Genomic DNA, 23,693 nt, shown 5'->3' on the forward strand with positions numbered 1-23,693 from the left:
AAACAAACTATCCTTTTAAACAGAACTAATGTAAAAGAGTTAAGATCCATTTAAATTATAACAGTGAAGATAAAAGCACAGGGTCCATACAGGTTTTTTGAGTTGGGACAACAATTTTAGAAAGAGGTTACTTGGGGATTAGAGAGGCAAAACCCTCTTTCAAGCGCTAGCACTCATAGCAAGGAGCTTTCAACTCCACAGCTCTCTACAGACCCCTGGCATTCAGCTGGCAGAAAAGAGAGATTGTTAGAGAGATTGTTGCATGTTGCTGTGTATGTGTAGGAGAAGTGTGCATGTGTGTGGAAAGAACATGTGTGCATTCATCCTTGGGTCACCATCTCAGTATGCAACTTTCAGGCTGAAAAATTCAGGCTGCAATTATATGTAGAATGATATCTTTCTATGTTATACAATATAGCACTATTTAAATGTTTCCTTGGCTTTTTTGAGTAACAGGGAAAAGATATCAAAGACATAGCCATATTAGTCTGGAAAATCAGTATGCAAGGGGATCGTGCTACACCTTTGAGGCAAGTTGAAAGATAGAAGTTGGTAGCATGAGCTTTTGTAGGCTTAGAATCATAGAATAATAGAGTTGGAAGAGAGCACAAGGGCCATCCAGTCCAACCCCATTCTGCCATGCAGGAACTCTCAAAGCATGCCCGATAGATGGCCATCCAGCCTCTGTTTAAAGACCTCCAAGAAAGGAGACTCCACTACACTCTGAGGAAGGAGTGTGTTCCACTGTCGAAAAGCCCTTACTCTCAGGAAGTTCCTACTTCCTCAGATGTGTTTTGTGGAATGGAAAACCTATATAGCAATCTGTGTGTGAGAATGTCCATAGGGATGCAAAACTTGGTGGGTATGGAGATGAGGTGACAAGTTCAGTTTTAAGGATGGTTGTTGGGGGAACAAGGCAAGGATGTTGCCTAAAGCCAAGGTTAGTAGATAACCATATAATTGAAAAAAAAAGTTATGATGAATTAGCCTTTTCCAAATTCTCAAAAGAAAGCCAAACCTGCTTTTTAAAATCTTCTCATTAAAAACAAAGAAAACAAGCATAGTCATAGCAAAAACACTTGCACAAATTTTAGGAAGTACTATTGCTTCACCGTGAAGGAAATATGAAATTGCATACTGTAAGATGAATAATAATGGTAAACAAAACTGCCTGCTCTGGTCACCACAGAATAAGCCACCTGGCTGGCAGAAATAGAGGGGATTTCTTGTTTTCGTAACATTGTTGGTTAAGTCTCTAGTTGTGACACAAGATCTCTTCTCTATGCCTTGAGGTTACCTTTTACCTCGTATTTATTAGAAGGCCCCTGGTCAATTGACACTGCCCTGCTTTCACCCTTTATACACTTTCCCTAAATGTATAAGGGCTAGGGTCCCAAGTGTCATCCTCTTATAAGTTTAATATCTTCGGTAGACTGTTTCTATGTGTCTATATGATTTAGATTTCAAATAGGCAGAGACTTCTGTTGTAACAAATAAACACTGACTTTATTGAATAACATTTACTAAGAAGGTAATACTGTAGGTAGAATAGTTCCAAGGTGGTCTGGTTACATAAATATTACAGTTGCAAGCATTTCACAGTTTCCTCTTTACAGTCTCCAGTACACTTTCTCTCCTATTCAGTATCCTTGTCTCAACCCAGTTTCCTTCACTTCCTTTCAACTCTCTTAAACTTTCCCCTCAGCTGAACTAAACTGCCTTAACTTAACTGACTTCCCAGTCAGTCACTCCTCCCTTTTATATTTACTCCTTCCCCAGCTGGCTTCACAGTCAGCCCAAGCTGGGATTGGCTGTCAGGAACCCAAGTCTGCCCAGTGACTCCATCACAGTAGTAAAGTAATAGTAGATTAAAAACATCAGTTTTAGTTACCAATACTTTGCAAATTAGATCTTTGATAAAGATTGGAATAAGAGGTTTGTGTTTTTGTTTGTTTAATTGATCATTTGATTGGAAGTGAAGACCATTTCCTGGTAAGAACTTTCTCCTTTTACTTCCATCACAGTGGAGGACAGGAACTGAATTCAAAATTATGTTGCTGAACTGGAAAATTGAGCTGAAAGTAATAGAATGAAATTCAACAGAAACAAGTGCAAAATTCTACATTTAGGCCACAATAACAAAATACACACCGAAAGGATGGAGGGTACACGGCTTAGCAGCAGTACGTGTGAAAAGGACCTTGAAATTATTGTTGCCCATGAGTTGAACATGATCCAACAATCTGTTTTGGCATAAGCTACACGAGGGCTTTGCCAGTGCCATCTTCAGCAGGATTGGGCAGATTATCAGTCTTATCAGGAACAGTCCAGCTACAGCTGTCTTAACACACCTGAAAGCAGTCTAACCTGTGGCTCTACCTTGACTTCGTTTATTCTCTCCTTAGCCTCACTCAGAATATCAGTTATCCGATCAAAACTAAGGCACTTGCTGTTCCTCACTTATACTTATCCAAGCAAAACAAAGATCTTTAATATATGAGGCTGCTTCAAGTATGTTTGGACACTTTGGTTGCCTGCCATCCCAATTACATCAACTAGTACAGCACCTGCTGGGAATTATTTTAGGTCACATCTGCTCACATCCACAGTGTGGTTTATTCCCAATCATGCCTTGCTGATAATTGAGTAGGCATTTCCCCTTAAGCTGAAGCCAAGCTCTCACTGATACATACACAGGGGACTCCCAAGGTTAAGAAATTTGAGTATCACTACTGTATTTTATCTTATATGCTATACTCTATAAGTTGCGAACAAGCCTTGAAGATATATACCTTAAAACCTTCCTATTCCAACAGGCATTCCCCGAATAAATATCCTGTGGGCCTCCCTCCTCTTCCGTGGCCAAGAGGTTGGGCTACGGGGCTTTTTCCTGTTATTTTCTAGAAGTGTTGATGTAATTGTATGGTTTTAATCTTCTTGTATTGTTAATATGGATTGTGTGTGTTTTAATTCTCTGTAAGCCGCCCTGATCGTTGGAAGGGCGGGGTATAAATAAAATTTTTTATTATTTATTTATTATATATATCCCCGGAATGTTTTACCAAAATCCCCGAAATTCCCCAATATCTACCGGAATATTCAGTCAAAATCCCCGGAAAGAAATTAATTAAATTCCCCAGATTCCAAGGATTTCCCCGGAAATTGGCAAGGCTGGTTATACTAGGTTACATTCTGTACTTTAAAACTATATTCCCAGGCCTCAGCATTGGCAGTCAAAAATGCCTGGCCTTTAACACTTCTGCTTCAACGTCAATTTTAATTTCAGCCTTCTTTCATTACTTTACTTCATTTCCTACATCCCAACATTTTTCCAGCTCTCACCAACATACTTTAAAGCCTGGCTCACTTATAAATACAATTTTTATTTCACTTTCTCTTTTCTTTGTATTTTTGTAGAAATGATATTTAGCCATTTAACCTTCCTTGGAGGTCTTTAAACAGAGGCTGGATGGCCATCTGTCAGGGATGCTTTGATTTGGATTTCCTGCATGGCAGGGGGTTGGACTGGATGGCCCTAGTGGTCTCTTCCAACTCTACGATTCTATGATTCTATGATTCTATGATTAACCCTATATATATTAATACAAAACAGCACAAAGTCCAAGTATAACAATATAAAATAACATAAAAGTGCTATACTTTCATACTGCTCAGTTACCTGCTGATTATACACTACTGATGGAATTATTTCCCCTCTTTATACACCCGCTATGTGTCTCCCCAATCTGTTAGTTCTGGAACACATGTATCTATATAAACAAATATTGGCTCCAAAGAGTCGTCTTGCATTTTACTAATACCACCTGTTGTATTTATCTGACAGAAGATGCTGGTTTCTTTGGCATTGTGTGCAGTCTTGCTAATAGGAAGGGGTGAAGCTCAGGATGATGACTGGATTGATCCAACAGACATGCTGAATTATGATGCAGCTTCAGGAACAATGAGGAAGCCTTATAAGGTAAATATTTAGCCATCATTTATTTTATTTTTGAATCTGAGTTGTTGAATTACTACTTTAGTTGAGGGATTCCTGAAATACGAGGAAAATGAATGGAAGCGATTGAAGAAAATTGTTCTAGGTACAATGGGAAAATGTGTGAGTTTTTAATAGTGTAGGGATGGGAATTGTGCAGCCCTCCAGATGTTACTGAAATGCAACTCCCGCTGGTTTTAGCCAGCATAGCCAGTGGTGAGGAATGCTGGGTGTTCTGAACAGTCTTAGTCAAGCCAGAGATAATGCACAGGTAGTTGTAATTCAGCAACATATGGATGCTTTTGTCCACAATAGCTGTTGAGTAGTAGCCCAGTAACATAAAGAAAAACATGACTGTTTATATTATAATTTGAAACAGCACTCCATGCAGTGCATTGTGATGTTCAAAGTCCATTACCTGTCACACCACTACCAATACCAAATGTGGGGACCTCTACTTGTCCCACTCTCTCATTACCACCAAATGTGAGGTCTTCTTAAAACTTTTATCCCACCTTCTGGCACTGCTTATGGAGCTCATCTAGATTCATAAACAAGCCTAAATGAAAAAGCTCCCTATTGTGGAGTCATAAAACTGTGGGCCCAAAACAGACAAGCCAAATAGAATGACTTCCAACTGCTTCAGAGCATGATGTTTACATGACACACACCCTTCTGGAAACTGCTCCAAGGCTGCCTAAGGAGGCCCAAATCCATGAGGAAAAGCTGGCGGCTCATTCAGGACCACAATGGCAGTCCGCTTCAGGAGTGGGCCGTCTAGTTGCCACAGTCCTGGGACAATCTAGGCCCAATTGTAGCTGCAGCTGCCAGAGACTGCGCCTAGCCACTGGTTTGCTTTGCCCCATAATGTTAGAAAAGTTAGGCCATCCAACCCTAATTGTCTTTGTGGTCCCTGTTTGCAGAACTTTATTACAACCTGCAAAGCACAATCAGTTATTCAGGCTGCTTCCACAGTCACATTTACTTTTTACTCTGTGTGTGTGGCTCCCTTTACCTAAATATCACCATATAAATTTTATTTAAAGAACCTATATCAGACATATCACATCATTCTCCTTGCTGACTAAAACTAAGCTGACTGCTGATAGTCTCTTAGCCTCTACCATTCTCTAAATTGTTCTCTTAGTTAATCTAACTGACCCTAACTAACTGCTCATCTTTAACTGAACTAGCGTGCTCACTTTTCAAAAAAAAATTCAGACTGATAACCATTAACAAGTCATCTCCACAATTCATGCTCTTACACCTCCCAACAGACTACTTATCTTAATATCTCTACTATATAGTACATACAATACTTAACAATACTTTATCTTATGTCCTCTAATATTCATTCTGTACATTTACATAAACAGATCACACTCTTGAAACTGCCCCTGATATAGAAGGGAATACAAAGTAACTCATGCTTACATGGGTATCTTGATGCACATTAGAATCTTAGAGAGCTTTGGACTGGAGAAACATCCATGAGTTATGTGTATTCAACTCTGTTGATAAGATAGAAAAGATTGTTCTGGATATGAACCAAGTTATATGGCCTTGGTAAAACAACTTACTATTCACAGGCTAGATCTGAGCTTGTTTACACTTAGAATGGACCTATTGAAATAAGTGGGTCTTCTTTAAGCATATCTAAGTTGGGATCCAATATTCTATGTTGAACTGTAATGAGTAGCACACTCTGTCTTTTTTTCTTCTTCTATCTAGTTCTGTATTTCCTGAAAAATATGCAGAATGAAGTAACCAGATCTAAAAATTCCAATAATCTTTACATAGATAATACAAAAAATATTAAGAGTTACATGTGATTAAAATTACTGCAGGTGAATAAAGATGATTCTGAAAGTAAGAAAGTGTCAACAGAAGCAGTGGCAGAAGTAAATACTGTGGATGTTTCCCTGTGCCAAAGAAAATTAGATTCACTAATTTTGAAGGTTGGTTTGCATGTGTACTTTTTTATACTTTCTGTAACCACTGAAGAAGTAATTGATATTGTAGCTTATTGGTCTGTTTTAAAATACAGTACATTATCTATGAGGCTGAAGACACAATCCACAACCAGAATCTCAGGCAGGATCTCAAAATTGTCAACCATTGTAACTGCCACCTCCAATTTCTCTCTCCTCATTTTTATTTTCCTACCTTGCTGACTAGTCAGACAATTTCTCTCTGTCATCTTAAATGGACAATTAGTAGTAGAAATTTAAAGATAAAGTTACTGTCAGAATTAGGAAATAAAAAAATAAAACCAGTATAGTTAGGAGGAAGTCTCAGAATGTGACTGTTTGCTATCCAAAAAACAAAGACATCAGTTGGAAAATGTCTCTGGCACGTCTCAAACCTCCAGGTTTGCAAGTAAGCAGTTTGTGGAGATCCATAGTGTAATGCTGATAAAAGACCTAAGTATTCAGCCTGACAAGCGACACGGTCCAAGCCTGGATCAGAGTCGCTATTGAAATGGCTCTGGTGTGTTTCAACCTCAAAGAAAGTAGTTTGTGGAGAACAATAGTGTAATTGTGATAACAGATGTTAGCATTCAGCTTGGTGAACAACAAGAATATAAATCTGGGTTAGAATCACTTCTAAAGAAAATATTTCTCTCATCTAGTGAGAGTGAGGCTGAAATCTGGTCCCCATAGCAGTGGTTAATCCGGGGGTGGGGTGGGGGGAGAAAAGAAGAGGAGATAGAATGAAGCATTAAGGTGAAAAAGAGTAAGAATCAGGTAAAAGACCCAAAGCCTTACCTAGTGAGCCCATTAAGATCGGCATAGGCAACGTGGAGAGCAAAAATGTAGAGATAACTTCCAGTTGCCATTTTGAAACTGGAAATGCCTTACAGAAAAAGAAGGCAGAATCCAAGAAATAACCAATCAGAGTTTAGTACAGATCAACAGGGTTCTTTGATGGACAGCATGGCTGAGTGCAGTGATATAAGGAAGCAAACAGCAAGCACAACCAGAGTCTGCTCTTGAAAGCAATGTACAAAACCCATTTCTAAAATATTTGGAATGCATTATGGGAGATTGAGCAAGCACAGCATATCAAATTAAATCTCTTAACAGAGCAAACTTCAGTACAACCTTCTGCATCTAGTAAAAATTCTGAAAATGCAGATAATTCACAAAGAAATAATTTAAAAATTTTAAGAGATTTAATTAGCAAAGAAGTACAGGCAGAAATTAGTTGGTTTAACAGACAGCAACATTTAGATTTCAGTTCATTAGGATTAAATAACATTAATGTTAACACAATGAATTTAAATAGATCTAAAAATTAGGCAATATAAATAATTTAAGTGGTTTAATTAATTTGTAGTTGCAGAAGGACACAGTAAATCCAAATACATTTAATGAATTACAAGATTTTAATCCTGGTTTTCATAATAAAATTCATGGTTCAAATTTGTCAAGTCAAGAGCAGGTGAGAGTTATAGAAGAACAGAAGAATGAGAGAGTTAGAACTAGAGTCTCAAGGAAAATGCAAACAAAACAAATAAAAAGCATTTAGAGACTATGGAGGAGCACTACAGCATGTATTAGGAAATGCCAATACAGAAGTTACGTTTAGAGTCTGATTCAAAGGGATAATTGGAGGTTACGAATTCATAAGAAGTGAACTCAGAAAAGGATTTGGAAAAGGAGAGTGAAGGTTTTTTAAAATATATATATAGAGCAGTTTAAAGGTTTGTTAAAAGTATTATTTGCCTTAAATCTACTGCATGGAGAGTCTGTGCAAAAAACATCTGGTGCAGCAAAGAAAAACAAAATAGTTGGCAATTGTCTTACAGCAAATGCCTTTTCAAGATGTTCAACTTCCTGTTCCTGCAATGTTAAAAAAATTATTAGAACAAGAATGGGAAAATCCATAAAGTGTCAGTCTGAACATTACAAAGCATTAGATAAACTGCAGTAATATGTTGCAGATATCAGCAATGATGCAACAGCTTATTCAGCCAAGTCAGTTGCAGCAGTAGAGGTAGGACGGCGTTATGGCTGAAATACTGTGAGGTTGATTTTAAGGCTAGAGTAAATTTATATACTTTTCCTCTGCTACCGATTGTGCAGAAAGTGCTGTTGAAAATAGCACAGAAGAATGTGCCTGAGAATTCTAAATACCCCTCCTTAAAACTGCAAATCCCAGAATGCAACAGGAGGCAGCTAGAGCAGTCAAAGTGGAATAGTAGCACTATAAGAGTATAGTGTGATAAACATCCAGGGTTTCCAACATTGCTGGAAATGTCTGTAGAGAGCCTGTTCCGTGTACCTCTAAGGAATGACCTATTGCTACAAGGTCAAGTTTCGTATCCGGATCTGTGGTGGCTAAATTGGCCGTCTAGAATTTGATAGGGAAAACGGAAATTCACGGTTACTCCTCATCTGTAACGGACATTATTTTGAAGTCTAAAAGGAGATCAAGTCACAGTATCTATGAGAACACTTGGAAGACATTGCTGAACATTCTGTGGTGTTAGACGATGTAGTCTTGTAAGATGACCTGTTTTTAATGCAGGATGGATTAGATAAAGGTTTGCGGCCAAACACACTAAAAAGACAGTTGTCAGCCTTGTCTTCAGGTCACTCTGATTCTGAAATACCATTATCTTTGCATAAACATATTAAGCAATTTCTCGGGAGTGCAACTTTGAGTGCTCTACCAGTGTTGCACAAATTTCCTTCCTGGGACTTAAGTTTAGTGTTGAATGCTTTGACTACGTCCTTTTGAGTCTTTAAAAAAAATCCTTATGGTGTGCCTCGTTCTCGTTCAATGTGCTCTTTTTAGTAGCAATCACATCGGCTCCTGGAGTCTCTGAGTTGGCTTCTCTATCTATAAACCCAAATCTATACAGGTTTGATGAAGATAAATTAACTTTCATTATAGACCAGACTTTCATGCCAAAGTCGTTGAAAACTGAGGTAGAAAGTCAGGTGCTGGATTTGCCAACATTCTGCCCTAATCCAAGGTCATCCTTTGGAATTGAAGCAGCATTCCTTGGATGTCAAAAGAGCAGTAAGACTTTACTTGAAAAGGACTAAATGATTCAGGAATTTATATCCTTCAGTCCGAGGTTGTTGGGGCTAAAAGCATCTAAGTAAACACTATCTAGATGGTTAAATACATGTATATATCAGTGTTGTGATTTGGCAACAATTCATAGGCCAAACATGTTTGGGCTCATCCTACCAACAACAGCCAATAGAGTAGCAGCTTCCGTACAGGATGTATGTAAGGCTGCAGGCTGGAAGGAGCCATCAACTTTTGTGAAGCACCATAAATTAGTCAAATTCAGATCTAGTCAAGCAGCCTTTGGGAGGACAGTCCTCCAGGCTATTGTGAATCAAGTTTGTTCAGACCCTCCCTGAGATGTAGTGACTTGGGTATATCCCATGTATTGTGGATTGTGTCTTCAGCCTCAAAAAGAATAAGTGGTTGATACTTACCAAGAATGGTCATTCTTGTGAAGCTGATGACACAATCCACCCCCAACCAAGAACCATAAAAAAGGCGGGAGGAAGACATGTTAAAAATAAGCAATTGAAGTTTAGATTTATTTAATTGGTTACCAAGAAAAGAAGATAAAAACAGAGGAGCGAGGGGTTGGAGGTGATAGTTACAGCAGTTTAGAATTACGAGATCCTGCCTGAACTGGTTGGCATGATGGAATAACCCATGTGTTGTGGATTTTGTCTTCATTCTCGGTAATTGTCAACTGCTAATGCTATATATTATTATGATACCAGAAGACATACCTGGGATAACAGTGTTGGCCATATAGCAAACACAACAGCATCCAAAATCCACAAAGCAATGATACCTTTATTGGATCATTGGATCCAGTAATCATACAGGAGAAGAACAAAAAGTGATGTTCACGTTGGACACAGTGTTTAAATACTTTATTTGTTCCAGTTTGACAGTTCCTTTAAATTGTCTTTGTAATTGTATGGCTAAGCAATATATTGGACAACCATATTGTCTGTCCAATAAAGTACTGTGGGAAATAAACTATTGTTATGAGGGAAATTAATATTCAAACACTTTATTTTTGTAGCTTGAAGACTATGAAAGGAAAGATAAAGCCAAGTTATATGAAAGCAATAGCATCCATGTATTTAAGAGATACTTGAATAAGATTTTAAATGAAGCTGGAAGAATTGGTCTTGTGAGTATCTACATTTTGAAGAAAAATGTTGAATATATATTTGGGCTAACAAGAGACCACTTGTTAGGATGAAGCATCCGGTTACAGGCTGAGTTTCCCGTATCCAAAATTCTTGGAATTAGAAGTGTTACGAATTTCTGGTTTTTCAGATTTTGGAATATATGCATATACATAGTGAGGCATCTTGGAAATGGCAAATCTAAAAATGAAATTTATTTATGTTTCATAAGCATCTTATACACACAGTTTGAAGGTAATTTTATGCATGACGTTTTTAGTAATTTTGTGCATGAAACAAAGTTTGTGTGCACTGAACTGTCACAAAGCAAAGTTGTCACCATTTCAGCCACATATGTGGACTATTTTGGAATATTTTGGAATTATAGATAAGGGAGACTCAGGCTTGGATTACAAACATTTCATTCATTCATTCATTCATTGTAAATGGTTGGTGTTGTATATGTTTTAAATTGTTAGCCATCACAATTACAGCACTCAATCAGGAGGTGCCTGAACCATCCAACTCGGATTTATTGTCAGATTCCTTTCCTTTGCAAAATTGCTGTTTTGTATTCTTTTCTTTTAGCCTGATGATAGCTCCGGGGATATGCACTATGATGCTGAAATCATCCTCACTAAACAGACATATAATGAAATTAACAGATTCCTTAATGAAGAGGGCTGGAAATCAGCTGCTTTAGATGATGCACTTAGTGATATTCTGATTAATTTTAGACATCATGATTATGAAGCTTGGAAATGGAAGTTTGAGGATACATTTGGAATTGACCCATATACTGCTTTCATGGTAAGATAATTTTTGATGATAATGTTATTTTCTATGGCACTATACCAGGTGTTCTAGGATACTGTATATTTCAGAGGAAGGAACTGGCATAACCACCTCTGAGTATTCCTTGCCTAAGAAAATCCTAAGAAATTTATGGTGTTGCCATGTTTGGCAGGCAGCTTGAAGACTCACTCACTCACTCACTCACTCACTCACTCACTCACTCACTACCAGAGCGTAGAAACATTACTTTTTAGAGTACAATTGCCAGAAACTTCCACACTGTGCTGTCACTCGGAATTCTGGGGATTGGTAGTCCAAACCAGCAATTTTTCCAAGCTCTAGTTACTACTACAGGGTCAGGCAACCTGCTTTCCTGTAGGTGTTTTGAACTGTAACTCCTTGCATTTTAACCATTGGCCATGCAGGATTGAATTTAGGGGACTATAAGCCAAAACGTCTGAAGGGCATTACATACCTTGATGGATAACCTATGCAGGGAACTAGACAGGGGGAGTGTTTCCCTGTTAGTTCTGTTGGTTAGTTCCCTGTTAGTTTTCAGAAGCTTTTGATACCATCAACCATGGTATCCTTCTGGACTGCCTCTCTGGGATCATTGGGATGGGACTTGGAGGTACTGTTTTACAGTGGCTCCACTCCTTGGAGGGAAGAACTCAGAAGGTGGTGCTATTTTTGTGATGGCTGAATGCATCTACTCTCTTTATGCATTCACTCAGTTAACAGTATGCCAAGGTTGCATAATTTGTGACTCAGATGGAGCTGACTAGCCCTGAAAGGTTTCCTACTAGAGACTCAATAAACCTCCTGATTATAGTGTCTATATGGGAGTAAAAACATCCATGTATATGAAGCATCAGCTGATTCATGGTACATAGGAAGAAATCTACATTTAGTTTGGTGGGATCTAAATTGTACAAGCCTAATTAATAACTTTTGACTACTTCATGATAATTCAACATCATTTAGGCCCAAGACAGATGGGCCAAAAGCGCCGTCTTGCCGCCGAAACTAGGGATCCAGAGCACGTGGCAACCGCACACTCCAGAACCCTAGTATGTGTGGGTGGTGGCCTAATGGTGGCCTCCCATCCACACAGGAACCACCATTTTTATGTAAGCGACGCACAGTGTCTGCACATCGCTGCACGTCACTTACATCATAAGTGTGCCAATGGCACACTTACGACATAACCTGGGCACCACAAAAAGAACCCTGAAGAACCGAGTTCTTTTTATTCCGGAGGGATATCACATGCTTTGGCGGCTGCAGCGTTCCTCTGGAGTTAAAATGGGTGCCTGCAGACCACCATTTTCGAGCGGTCTATACCATACCTAAGTTTCAGTTCAGCAAGCCCTTCCTCTCAGGCCTAATTATTATGAATTCTGTTGTGAACTTTGAGGGTTTTTCTATTATTTAAACAAGTGCTTTGATTTGTAAAAGGGTGATTCTTTTTCAGAAGCTTGGCTGTAAAACTGAAATTGTTTTGCATTCATCTTTTTGGTGTTTTTTTTATCTCTTGTTTTCTAAAAGGTACTTCTGTGTTTAGTATGCATTGCAGTAATTGTTGCTACAGAACTGTGGACACGCATTGGTTGGCTTACACAGCTAAAACGTGTTATGTTCATAAGTTTTCTCATCAGTTTTGGATGGAACTGGATGTATCTATATAAGGTAAACAGTGAATGTGTTACAAAGGGACAGGAAGATGTATATTTATGTACCTTGGAAAGAAATTATGAATATATTATGCTTATCACTATTCAGCTCTTCACAGCATGGTTCAGTATAAGTCAGTTTCCATACGCTCTACTGTTAAAAATAAACAAAAATAAGTTTTACTGCCCTTTGGATGTTTTTCCTCATCTAGCAATAAGTGCTTGCAACATTGGGCATGTTTTGTGGACTGGGGCAAAAGTATGTACAGATCTGACTTGTAGGTATTTGTACATTAAAACCTTATGAGATTGCTTGTACTGCAGTCAGCCCTCCATATCCATTGATTCTGCAACCACAGATTCAGCCAACCACAATTTGAAAATATCACTAACCAAAAGTAAAATAGTGTTCAGTAGTTTTGAAAGTGTAGCATGTGAATTTCCAAGCAATTAGTTCTAACTGAATTTAAACTGCAGGTTGGTTGGTTTGTTTTTAAATTCAAACTACAGATTTTGAAACAAAAATGAAATTTATTTAATAATTTTGTTACAGCATTAAAATTTTGTAGTTTTTCTTGTAGATAGCCTTTGCCCAGCATCAAGCTGAAGTGGCTACAATGGGAAATTTTGATAACGTTTGTGCAGAGAAGATCCACTGGAGTGATAGTATTATGGGTGAGCGGTTTGTCACTTTAGTTTTTTACCTTACCTTTTCATGTCAAATTTGTTTACCTTAAAGATATGGCATATACATGCTGTTATATACTGTTAATAGTAAATATTGTTTTTAAGTCAGCTTTTCACTTTAGGCCAATTCTACTGTAATCCTATGGACCAACATAAGGATTTGGGGATTATTGCCTGCATATGCTATCATTTCAAAAAGCTTTGTTTTAATGTGTCATGCCCATAGTATGTTTGAAGATAGTTCTTTAAGAAAAATCTCTTAATTTATGATGGTACATTCAGTTAACAGTTCTCTTTCAAGTAGTTCTGTAAAAGACCAAATTCTTGGAGAGGGAACATGTTCCATCTATATGTTATTGCAACCAGCTAGATCTTTGGACAGTGAACTGGAGTCTAGTAATTGGATCTCTCTTGAACAAGTAAAACATAACAGGGAAGAAGTGCAGTAGCAAGTCGGGGAGGAGTGCAGAGCTATTCTCTCCCTCCTGCAGACCTTTTTTTCCAGATGTGTAAATCTGCTGGGATCATGAGAGAGTGTAAGAAAGAAAAGGGAGATCATGGACGATAAAACATATTGTATCCTCTCCTCTATTTAGACTTTAGGCAACTTAAGTTCTTAGAACCAACTCTGCTACCAAATACAGGTCCTTGACACCCTAAATAATAGTGCATTGATTTGAAAATGCTACTTTACATAAATTGTAAAGTTCTTCCTTTTAAAGATAATTCTCAGCCATTTGCAGTTGTGCGGTTGCTGCAGCACTGGCATGAATCTCGCCAAAGCAGCCAAATCCCACTTTATCGGGCCCATTCTACTTTCTAAAATGCTCCTAAAAGTAATTTTAAGTACTGGTCAGCTTAAAGATAATTAATTTATCCTTACGGCTGTTTTGTGTATAGCTATACCATTTCTTGCTTTTTCACTACAGAATGGCTTAGAAGCTCATGGACCTTCCAAGATGATCCTTGCCAAAAGTATTATGAAACTCTATTAGTAAATCCCATTTTGCTCGTTCCTCCAACAAAGGTATTCTCCATTTCTAACCTAGCCATTTTTTTTTCTAGTAAAGCAATCACAAATCTAATTTTTGTTGCTGTCCCTTGTTTTAGGCATTGGCTGTTACTTTTACCAATTTTGTAACAGAGCCATTGAAGCACATAGGCCAAGGTATTGGTGAATTTATTAGAGCTCTCATGAAAGAGATCCCAGTGTTGCTACAGATTCCAGTACTAATCATCATAGCAGGAGCAGTTTTGGTATGTAAATGGCATGCATGAATTAAAAATAACAAAAAATGATACAAGTTATTTTTAGTTTAGACAACAATTTAACACCAGTGAGGCTAGTAAGGGCCCAACCAGCCATTTAGACCCACTTGAGAAAATAGCTGTCACAGCTGCTTCTCCTAGAATAAAAGGAGTGAGAGAGCAACTTGTGCTGGGAGAAGCAGTTGTATTTCTAATAACTGTTCTGCATATGTCAACTAGAAAAAAATTGAAGTTTTAAAATGAATACACTGTAGCATTATAAAACACTGAACATAATCTAACTTTTGGCACTGAGTGGACTTGCCTAAAAGCAATGATTAATATGCCGTCACAATCCATACACTTAACAGTCCATACTATTAACAGACTCAAACGAATACAGTTACCTAACAATATAATTCCATTTTGTGGAGGACACCATTCTAGAGAAACTAACCACGTATTTTCAATAATGATGACTCACAATGTAGAAAAAGTCTGATGGGTGTTCATATAGGAAATTTCTTGATAAAATTATGTTCAAGATCACATAATTACAAAAGTGTAATTATATATCATTTCCTGTCCTGGTTCCCCAAACCTCCCTTAACAATCAGCAGCCACACCAAGCAATGAAGGTCTGCTCTGTTGGTGATCAGGACACAGCAGGATGATGTTTCCAGCCCCCTCCCACCAGGAATTTGATGTTCAACACAGACTTGTGATGAGTGATTGTTGCACTGCACATTGCTGGAAGGAGAGACAAGGAAACATCCTACAGCAATAGTGCCACAATAATAAACATGAATACCAAACAGTTACAAACACATACGCCTTGCTATTCAACAGGTTGCAAGCCATGGCTTTTTTAATGGGAAATTATGTGTGTGTGTACTATTTATTTAAAAAACCCATGTAAAGCCTTACATAATAAAGAATAGAAACACAATTTTGTCAAAAATTTTAATGAACTGTTTCTCTGCTGTAGATTTTTTGCTATGGAGCAGGAAGATCAGTTACTGCACTAAGGCAACTAAGTTACCAGGACAAGCAGCAACCTCCCCCACTTCCTCCATGGAGTGGACAACAAGAATCAATTCTGTATCCAAATGGTGCAAAACTTAAGGGCGGCTACTTGATGGGAGGCACTGGCAGTATCTCACCAGGACCTTATGACAGAGGAGATGCTTCAGTGAACAGACACCAGCCTACAAAAGATGATCATGAAAGCAACATTGAAGTTTTGCAAGCAGGTGATATGCTAGATGACCCAACAGGGGAACATCCCAAGTTGACAGTCAAAGTAAGTAGGCAGATGTAGATTTTTGATTCAGATTAAACCCTTTCAGTTAATACTGCAGAAAATTGACTTCCACATAAGATATATAGATATAGATATTCCAAATTGTTATACTGTAATTGCAATTAAATTATATTCCAAATTTCAACACAAAAAGTATGCTAGATGAATATTATGTATATTTCATTAAACTAAAGATATCAGCCAGTGTTCATTATCAGCTACTTGTACTTAAATAATTGACCTGCTCTGGCCATACTCGCCCCAACCTAATGAAAACATCATTCGCTCATGCTCCTATTATTGACAGAATGGACCTTCTTTTTCCCATGTAGTGGATGCCCAGTTCAGTAGGTTGTGAGGGGAATTACAATTGTGGCAATAGTGTCACATTTGTGATCAAGTAGTGATTGTGAATACAGAACAGTTAACTACATATTCATGATCACTAAAACTGACTGTCTACAAAGGCAACAACACCTCTCAGGAAAGTGGGGACAAAAACAAAAGATGTGCTCCTTCCAGAAGTATTTCATGAATTAGTTATGGCAGAGTGGGATAGTCAATTACATACCAGAAGATTATTCAAATTCAAAACACACTGCAGAGACAATCCAGTTTGAGACTGCTTTAATTGCCCTGGCTCAATGCTAGAGAATTCTGAGAACTGTAGTTTTATGAGACATTTAGCTGCCTCCGGTAGAGAGCGCTGTTGCCACAATAAACTACAATTCCCAGGATTCCCTATCACTGAGCCAAGACAGTTAAAGCAATCTCAAATTGGATTATTTCTGCAGTGTGTTTTAAACCTCAGTCTATTGTGAGCATTTTGTGTGTTTTCAAGTCATTTCTGATTTATGGCAAGCCTAAAGTTAATTTATTCTGAAAGGGTTTGCCTTTGCCTTCCTCTGAGGTTGAAAGTTTGTGACTTCTCCAAGGTCACAAAATCAGTTTCCACACTTTAAATACGCAGGCAATGGAGGTGGTTTTAGTTCCACTGATGCATGTGCAGCTTTAATTTCAAGGGTGTTAGCTCCAAAAGAAGCAAATGCAGTGTTGAATGCTCGGGGGGGGGGGGGGGGAGCAAATAGTGCATTGAAGAAAAAGCTTCAACATCCTCTTTGAGAGCATCAGCAGTAGGCTCTTCATTGCTATGAATCAAATACAATTTTGCAAATGTTGGTCTTGACATAAAGATCATGAATCAGTGGTTGAAAAGAGCATATAGGGTGGCACAGTTTGCAACAGATGGAACTAAAGATAGTCAGCAATATTCTAGATCTGCTACTTAGTTAAGGAGATATAACATCTCCTGACCTACCCCCACCAACCCACCTGAAGAGGCAGTAGCCAGATTGCACAAAGTAGGTTTCTATCCTCCCTGCCAGTGACTGCTCCTGTAACAAAGAGAAGCAGGACCCCTAACATCTTTGTTGCTGCCTTGTTCACTGGAAGCGGGTGAGGTGGACACTTCATCCTTCATGCTTCCAGCTTGGTAGCTGAACAGATACTTCCTTCTCCCAATCCACCTGTTAGCTCTCAAAGTGAGATGGAGTGGTATTTACATGGGTTACAGCAAGACTGCATAGTAGTCTTATTGAATGCAAATCAGTTACAGATCTATAATTCTAGGTTACAAATCCATAACTGCAATATTGAATACTAGGTTCTGTAGCATTTGCACCTAGATGAATCACAAAAGCAGCAGTTGTGAGATGCTGTCTTTGATTTTGTCACTTGAAGGCCTGTCAGACATCCAGAGTAAATCTGACAAATGCTCCTTTTACAGGATATTTGTTATTTGGAGAGAAGGTCTTAGATTAAGTATTGATTGAAACTAAGGATGAAAATTAGGCTATGCTGGTAATTCAGAAGAAAAAATGGACCGAAGACCCATTCAATCCTCCTTTTCTCTCATTTCAGTGTGGGAGTTGATATAGAAGGCAACATGACTTCAGAAATTTTAGACTTCAATTTAATCAATCTCAGTTTCAATTTAGACCTCAAAATCCCAGCAGTCATCATGTGTATCTGCCTCACCCCCAAGAAGCACAGGGTTGTAATGCAAGTAATTCAGTTCCTTCTGCAGATTGACACTATACTCTATGCTGGTACATCAGTTGTTTGTAGGAAGTTGTTTGATAACCATTGATGTTCCATAATATAGTGGGGAGCATCACCTAAGGTTAGATCTCAACTTTAGAAACTGCTTTTAAAATTACCAATATTTCAACATGGAAACACTAGACTCAAGGACATTTTATGGTAGGATATTACGTACTGTCTATAGATTTAACAGAAGGTCAGCTGTGGAGAACAAATATCTCCAATCTGCAGAAGGTTCTGCACATAGGAGAAAACAATGGACTGTTTGTCTTGTTCAGTCCAAGCACATTAGGCCACCAAGATTATTTCCAGATACTGTCACATTGGTAACACAACAAGCATTTACCTACATTATATTTACACACACAAGCTTACCCATTTGTGTGGACTGTGCCCTCAGTCTCACAGAGAATGGTAAACATTTAGTTGCTCTCTGAGAGTTACTGGGAAAGCAGGAGCTTGAAGTAAGTATGGTAATCAACTTTCATTCATTGTTGTAAAATAAATATTATGTGTAGCCTGCATTTGGCATAAAGGTGTTACAAAATGAATTGTGACTGAAATTGACTCGGATTAAGATAGCATCTATGCCCATCCAGAATTCTATCAGTTTGACAACGTCTCATGTGATTATGGATTGCTTCACTGTTTCATCCAGAGAATGAGACTGTGGTACTTACCATGAGAGTCGTTTTGTGAAGGGACAGAGGAACAATCTACCCCTGCCCAGGATTGGTGGTTGCCAAGAGTATACTGAATCATGTGTGAGATAGATAGGCAAGTCTCTGAAACAAAACTGAGGGAGAAAGAAGTCAGAAGTAAAACAAAAGTTAAGGTTACATGACTCCTGCCTCTGGTACTGGCACAAGGGGAGATGACCCATGTGACTGTGGATTGCAGCTCCACAGAATGGCCCATGTACCAATACCTGATTCTGTGGTGCTATAGTTCACTGAGACGATATTGTTGCCATCAAGTTGACATTGGTGACCTTATAAGATACATCCACAGCCCAGCTCAGGTTGTAGAAACTCAAGAGCTGCAGCTTCCTTGAGTTTATCCATCTGGATTGTGGTCTTCCTATTTTCCTACTGCCTTCTACCTTGCCAAGCATTATTGTCTTTTCAATTGAGTCATGTCTTCTCATGATGAGTCTGAAGTACAACAGTCTCTGTTTAGATATCTTGGCTTCCAGGAAAAGTTCAGGTTTGATTTGTTTATTTGTTTGTTTGTTTTTTGGCAATCTCTTTCAGCATTACATTTCCAGTGAACTGATTCTCATACTGCCACCTTACTTCACTTTCCACTTTGGTGGAAACCGTTCTAAATAAAAATTATTATTCCAGTTTTGCATAGAAATCAGAAATATGATGGCATGGACAGTCCTGACTTCAATGTGTTATTCAATGATACATCTTGAGTTAGATGACTAATAGGAGGGGAAAGATTGATTTAAATAAGACCTACACTACTGTTCAATGCATGTATACTCTGTAGTGAATTTGAGTTAAGTGGACTTACTCCCAAGTAAATGTGTATAGGGCTGTAGCCTTCATTATTTGATTATCTTGATTCACCTTGTGTTTCAGAGCAATTCGTCTTCTGAAGAACACTCAGAGAAAGAAGAAGAAAAAAAGAAAAGTGAAGTCCATCTAGTAAGTTTATATAGGATTTTATTTGTAAGAAAAATCACTACAAGAGTGCAGATAACGTGGATTTTGAGCTTGATTTTGCTGGAATTGCCATAATTTTATATAGCCGGTTTACTAATTGCAGTTTCATGCCTTATATTTTGTGGGTTGTCACACTCATCGGATCTAAACTAGAATCCTGTTTGGTGACATATATTCTTCATTATGCTTCTGTATTTTTTTAATGTTCTGGAAGTTGTCTTATATTCCCTTGCACAATGCCCTTCACCTTGGTGTGCTTTTAAGCCCAATTCTCTCAGCCACCAAAGTGTACTCCTGGTTATATTCCATCTGCCTTTACACATCTAGCAAAGAAGCAGCCTTATCTACAGTCACAGGCTGCTCCTTCCAGAGATGCATTTAGACACATGCCAAGACACACCTTCACAACCAAGTGTGCCTGTTGTACACCTGGGAAGTAGGGGCAGCACAGCATGTGTCCTAAACTGACAGAAATTCACCCACTGGAAGAACTTTTTATTATTTCAGGCTTAAGGTTAGCATGTGTTTAGTCTTTTGTGGATCCATCTGCCTAAAAGTGGAATATTTTTGATATTACATGGTCAAATGTTATTTGTTCCACCAAGTTCATTAAAACAGCTATCTTCTTACAGACTGGATTGCATGCTAAACCAAGTGATGAGGCTACAGATAAAACAGAGGGGAAGAGCACAGATCAGACTGTGGATGAAGGAAAGACTAATGAACTAGACAGATCTTGCCACATGGAACAACCTGTAGAAGGCAACAGAGATGAAACAAAGTATAACATTCATGAGGATGAGAGGATGAAAGAAGATGCTCTGCATTCAACAAGATTAAAGAGGAAAGAGAACAGCTCATGTGCCTCAGAAGAAGACACCAAGATAACAGAGAGTTTGAGCTTTACTGTAAGTTGAACATACAATCTCTTGTATAACAGAAAGTGGAACTATAGCTTAGCTTACTCTGCCTTTCCAGTTGCTGGAATGGTGGAAACACCATGGTTGTTCCCTATTGTAGGCATGCTGCAACAGGTGGAAAAGACCCAGATAGCAGTACGAACAAAGCACATGTCCAATGTTGCTTTATTATTATTTTATTAAAGTGTAGCTGCATAGTTCTATGTGAGTAACTTTGGTAACATTCAAGAACAGTAAAGGTTATTTATACTGCCTTTGCTTCCTTACTGAGTCATTATGAAGAGCTCAATTATTACAGCTAAATTTATTTTTAGAGTATCATATTTGGTGATTGAGAGAGTTGATAGCTAAATTCTTATTTGTTCTACGCCTCCTTGAGAGAGATTTTTTTAAAAAACCTGAATTCTAACATAAGTGCTACTTCCTTTAGACATCATCTTGAGTAGAGGGAAACAGGGAAAGGTAGCTGGAGTGGAACAATGGACATGGCAGTTATATAGCTGTGACCTCTTGCCTTACTGCACATTTAGGGGGGGAAATGTAGTGCTGTAGTTTCGTATTGGAAATCAGTTGATTAGATCCTGATTTTAGGTGTTTGCAACTGGGTTATCACTTCCTCTCCCCCCGGCTTCTATTCCAACCACCTAAAATGGAACAGAGAGGTGGGGAAATTCTGCTGTGGAACCCTTCTGATGGCAAGAGGGAGATCTTGTACACCTATTCCATTTGTGATGGTTTTCCTCCAATACTACTGTAAAAATACCAGGGCGCTGGCTTTATTGAAATCCTGTCCTCAGGGAAAAATTACAGCTTGAAAACATATCCGACAAAGCGGCTTTTCAATATTTAAATCTTCTCATTACAGGAACAAAATCAGAGGAACACTGCTTCCTGACCTTCATTTTTACATGGAAACCTTTTTGTAAAAAAAAAAAAAAAAACACGTCTGCTTAGAAAACTATAAAATGTAACTGTTTTGAACTGACGGAATGGTTTACTTTGTCATTTATTGATAACTACAGGAGCATCTTGCATTCTAGTTAGATTAATAGAGGCATGCTTTTCTAGAAGACCTAAATTATGTTTACTAGTTATTTGATTTCATACTGCAGTTTCAACAGATTTTTAAAGCATCTTCTGGGAGATTTGAGTCTACATTTCATGTATAAAAATATGTTTGAAAGATTTTGTATTTGTAATTTACCAGCAAAATAAAAAAAAAAACAGCAAATGTGATCTATATAATTTGTTGCATGTTTTATAACTGTCTTCAAGAAATACAATATAGTTGTAGCATGAGGTGATCCTTGCTGCTAACTCATGAGTCACAGCTGTTTCTTACGTAGTGTCATATTTTGGCTTGAGGAAAGTTTGAAAAGCCAGCAGCTTTGCATGGAAATCCTTAATCCTACCCCGGATAATAAGGGATAACATGTGTTGAGATCCAATAGATCTCTTGCCAGAGCATAAGTCACCATCAGTGTAAGGGCAACATAAGGCACAGTTCTATCTGTTTACCACTCACTGGCTGCTGGGGGTTACAAGAACTCTTGCACACTTTGAGAAAAGGAGGTACTGTTACCTTGTGTGACATCTATAAAAGTTCTTACGCTGGTGTAACTGGGAGGCAGGTATCATGTATGATACTCAAAGCCACTTCTATTTTCAACCACAAGGCTACCCAACATTTAAGAAATAAGATATATTCCAAGAATGCAGACTCCTAGGACCAGGTTGAGTTAAATCACTTTTGTTGAACCTGTTTTATTTAAATCACGAATTTAAATCATTAATAAGATTTAATTTAATCACCATTTTTAGTAAAAGCATTATTATTGTAACAATACATATCCAAAGATGTAGTTTCATCATAAGACCTTATCTTTTTTTCCAGATCAATTTTCAGGTCATCCCAACCTGGGGTCCCTCATATTTATATTCAAACTTTTTGTTCAGATTTACTCCATCTCCCCAAATTCTCTTATCTTTGCACTCACAGAAATCCAAGGCATATTTGAGATGCAGCAAGTACATAATTCTTACACATCACCACTTGCAGAATAGGACCAGAAAGATAATCTTCCATCCCTGTAAACTGCTGTTATATTACAAATTGTAGTTTTAAAAAAACAGCCTAGGTCCAAAATATGAATATTAATTTTTAAAAATGAAACAAATACATTATTTCTTTTAAAAAAAAACACCACTGGTGTTTATCAACCCCATTTAGGATTCTTATTAATGGAAAGGTACATTATGGGCTGGATGAAGACTGCAATCCACCTTCCATAATGTGAACTGAATTGGCATCTTTCAGTTTCCATCAGCATAATAACTGGACACGCAGAAAACAGGTTTAAACAGTATTAAGATTTATTTTTCTTCTTTTTTTAAAAAAAGCAATACTGTTAACTGTAGAAGTTTTATCCTCTGCAAAAAGATAGAAAAACCTGGAAGCTAATTCTACAGTTTTATTAATTACATAATTTCAGCAGGAAAGCTTTCACAAGCTTGTGATAAAAGTACCTGAAGCGCTACCGCCATAAAGAAACAAAGTTAAGTATATTTACAGAAAAAAGAGATAAAAGGAGAGAGAGAGAGACACAGGACAATACACTATACAGTTGACTCTTTACAAACATTAAACACCTGATTTTAAGCACTGGCAGCGATAACTGTACCATAAGCTATGTAAATTTACATAGTATTCTAAATATCCCAGTTTCTTTTTTCCCTTAAAGGCATTGTTTCCTGCATATGAAAAATTATTACAGTACTGCATAATCCCTTGATATTTCTGTTGTTCTTTCTGAGAAGGTTTCCAGGTCCATTAGGTAGAATTTGGCCTCTTCAAACCAGAGGGTAGAAGCACTCTCTGTTCATCCATTCTTTTCCCCTGTGATCTCAAAATAAGGCTAAAGAAATCATCATCAGGTACAGTTGGTCCTTTTATGATGTTTGGTGGCGGTGCACACCTCTGATCATCCAGTCTAGAACCCTAAAAATACAGTTAAAAATAAATTGCACTGTAGCATTACTTTACAATTTAGCCTCTTCTGATTTCACTAAGATAAAACATATATTTGTTTAATTTCTATCCCACCTTTCTCCCCGA

The 23,693-nt window shown here is 37.9% G+C and overlaps 2 protein-coding genes across 3 annotated transcripts in view; one reads left to right on the forward strand and one right to left on the reverse strand.

Annotated features, from left to right (window-relative positions):
- The first annotated feature begins 3,842 nt into the window (after positions 1–3,842).
- On the forward strand, positions 3,843–21,809 carry CLCC1 (chloride channel CLIC like 1). The gene is made up of 12 exons (XM_042465493.1): positions 3,843–3,979; positions 5,842–5,952; positions 10,068–10,178; positions 10,765–10,986; positions 12,520–12,660; positions 13,226–13,319; positions 14,261–14,358; positions 14,442–14,588; positions 15,568–15,882; positions 19,575–19,640; positions 20,291–20,566; positions 21,444–21,809. The coding sequence occupies exons 1-12, from the start codon at positions 3,848–3,850 to the stop codon at positions 21,471–21,473; spliced, it is 1,743 nt and encodes a 580-aa protein (XP_042321427.1). The 5' UTR covers positions 3,843–3,847; the 3' UTR covers positions 21,474–21,809.
- A 511-nt stretch (positions 21,810–22,320) lies between these two features.
- GPSM2 (G protein signaling modulator 2) overlaps positions 22,321–23,693 on the reverse strand; it is a 46,872-nt gene continuing 45,499 nt past the window's right edge. For both annotated transcript variants that reach the window (XM_042464031.1, XM_042464030.1), the window contains one exon: positions 22,321–23,576. In XM_042464031.1, the coding sequence (XP_042319965.1) occupies positions 23,409–23,576 (168 nt within the window). In that variant the 3' untranslated portion in view covers positions 22,321–23,408. The remainder of the gene's footprint in view (positions 23,577–23,693) is intronic.

Source organism: Sceloporus undulatus, chromosome 4 (genome assembly GCF_019175285.1).
Source record: "Sceloporus undulatus isolate JIND9_A2432 ecotype Alabama chromosome 4, SceUnd_v1.1, whole genome shotgun sequence".
Classification (NCBI taxonomy): domain Eukaryota; kingdom Metazoa; phylum Chordata; class Lepidosauria; order Squamata; family Phrynosomatidae; genus Sceloporus; species Sceloporus undulatus.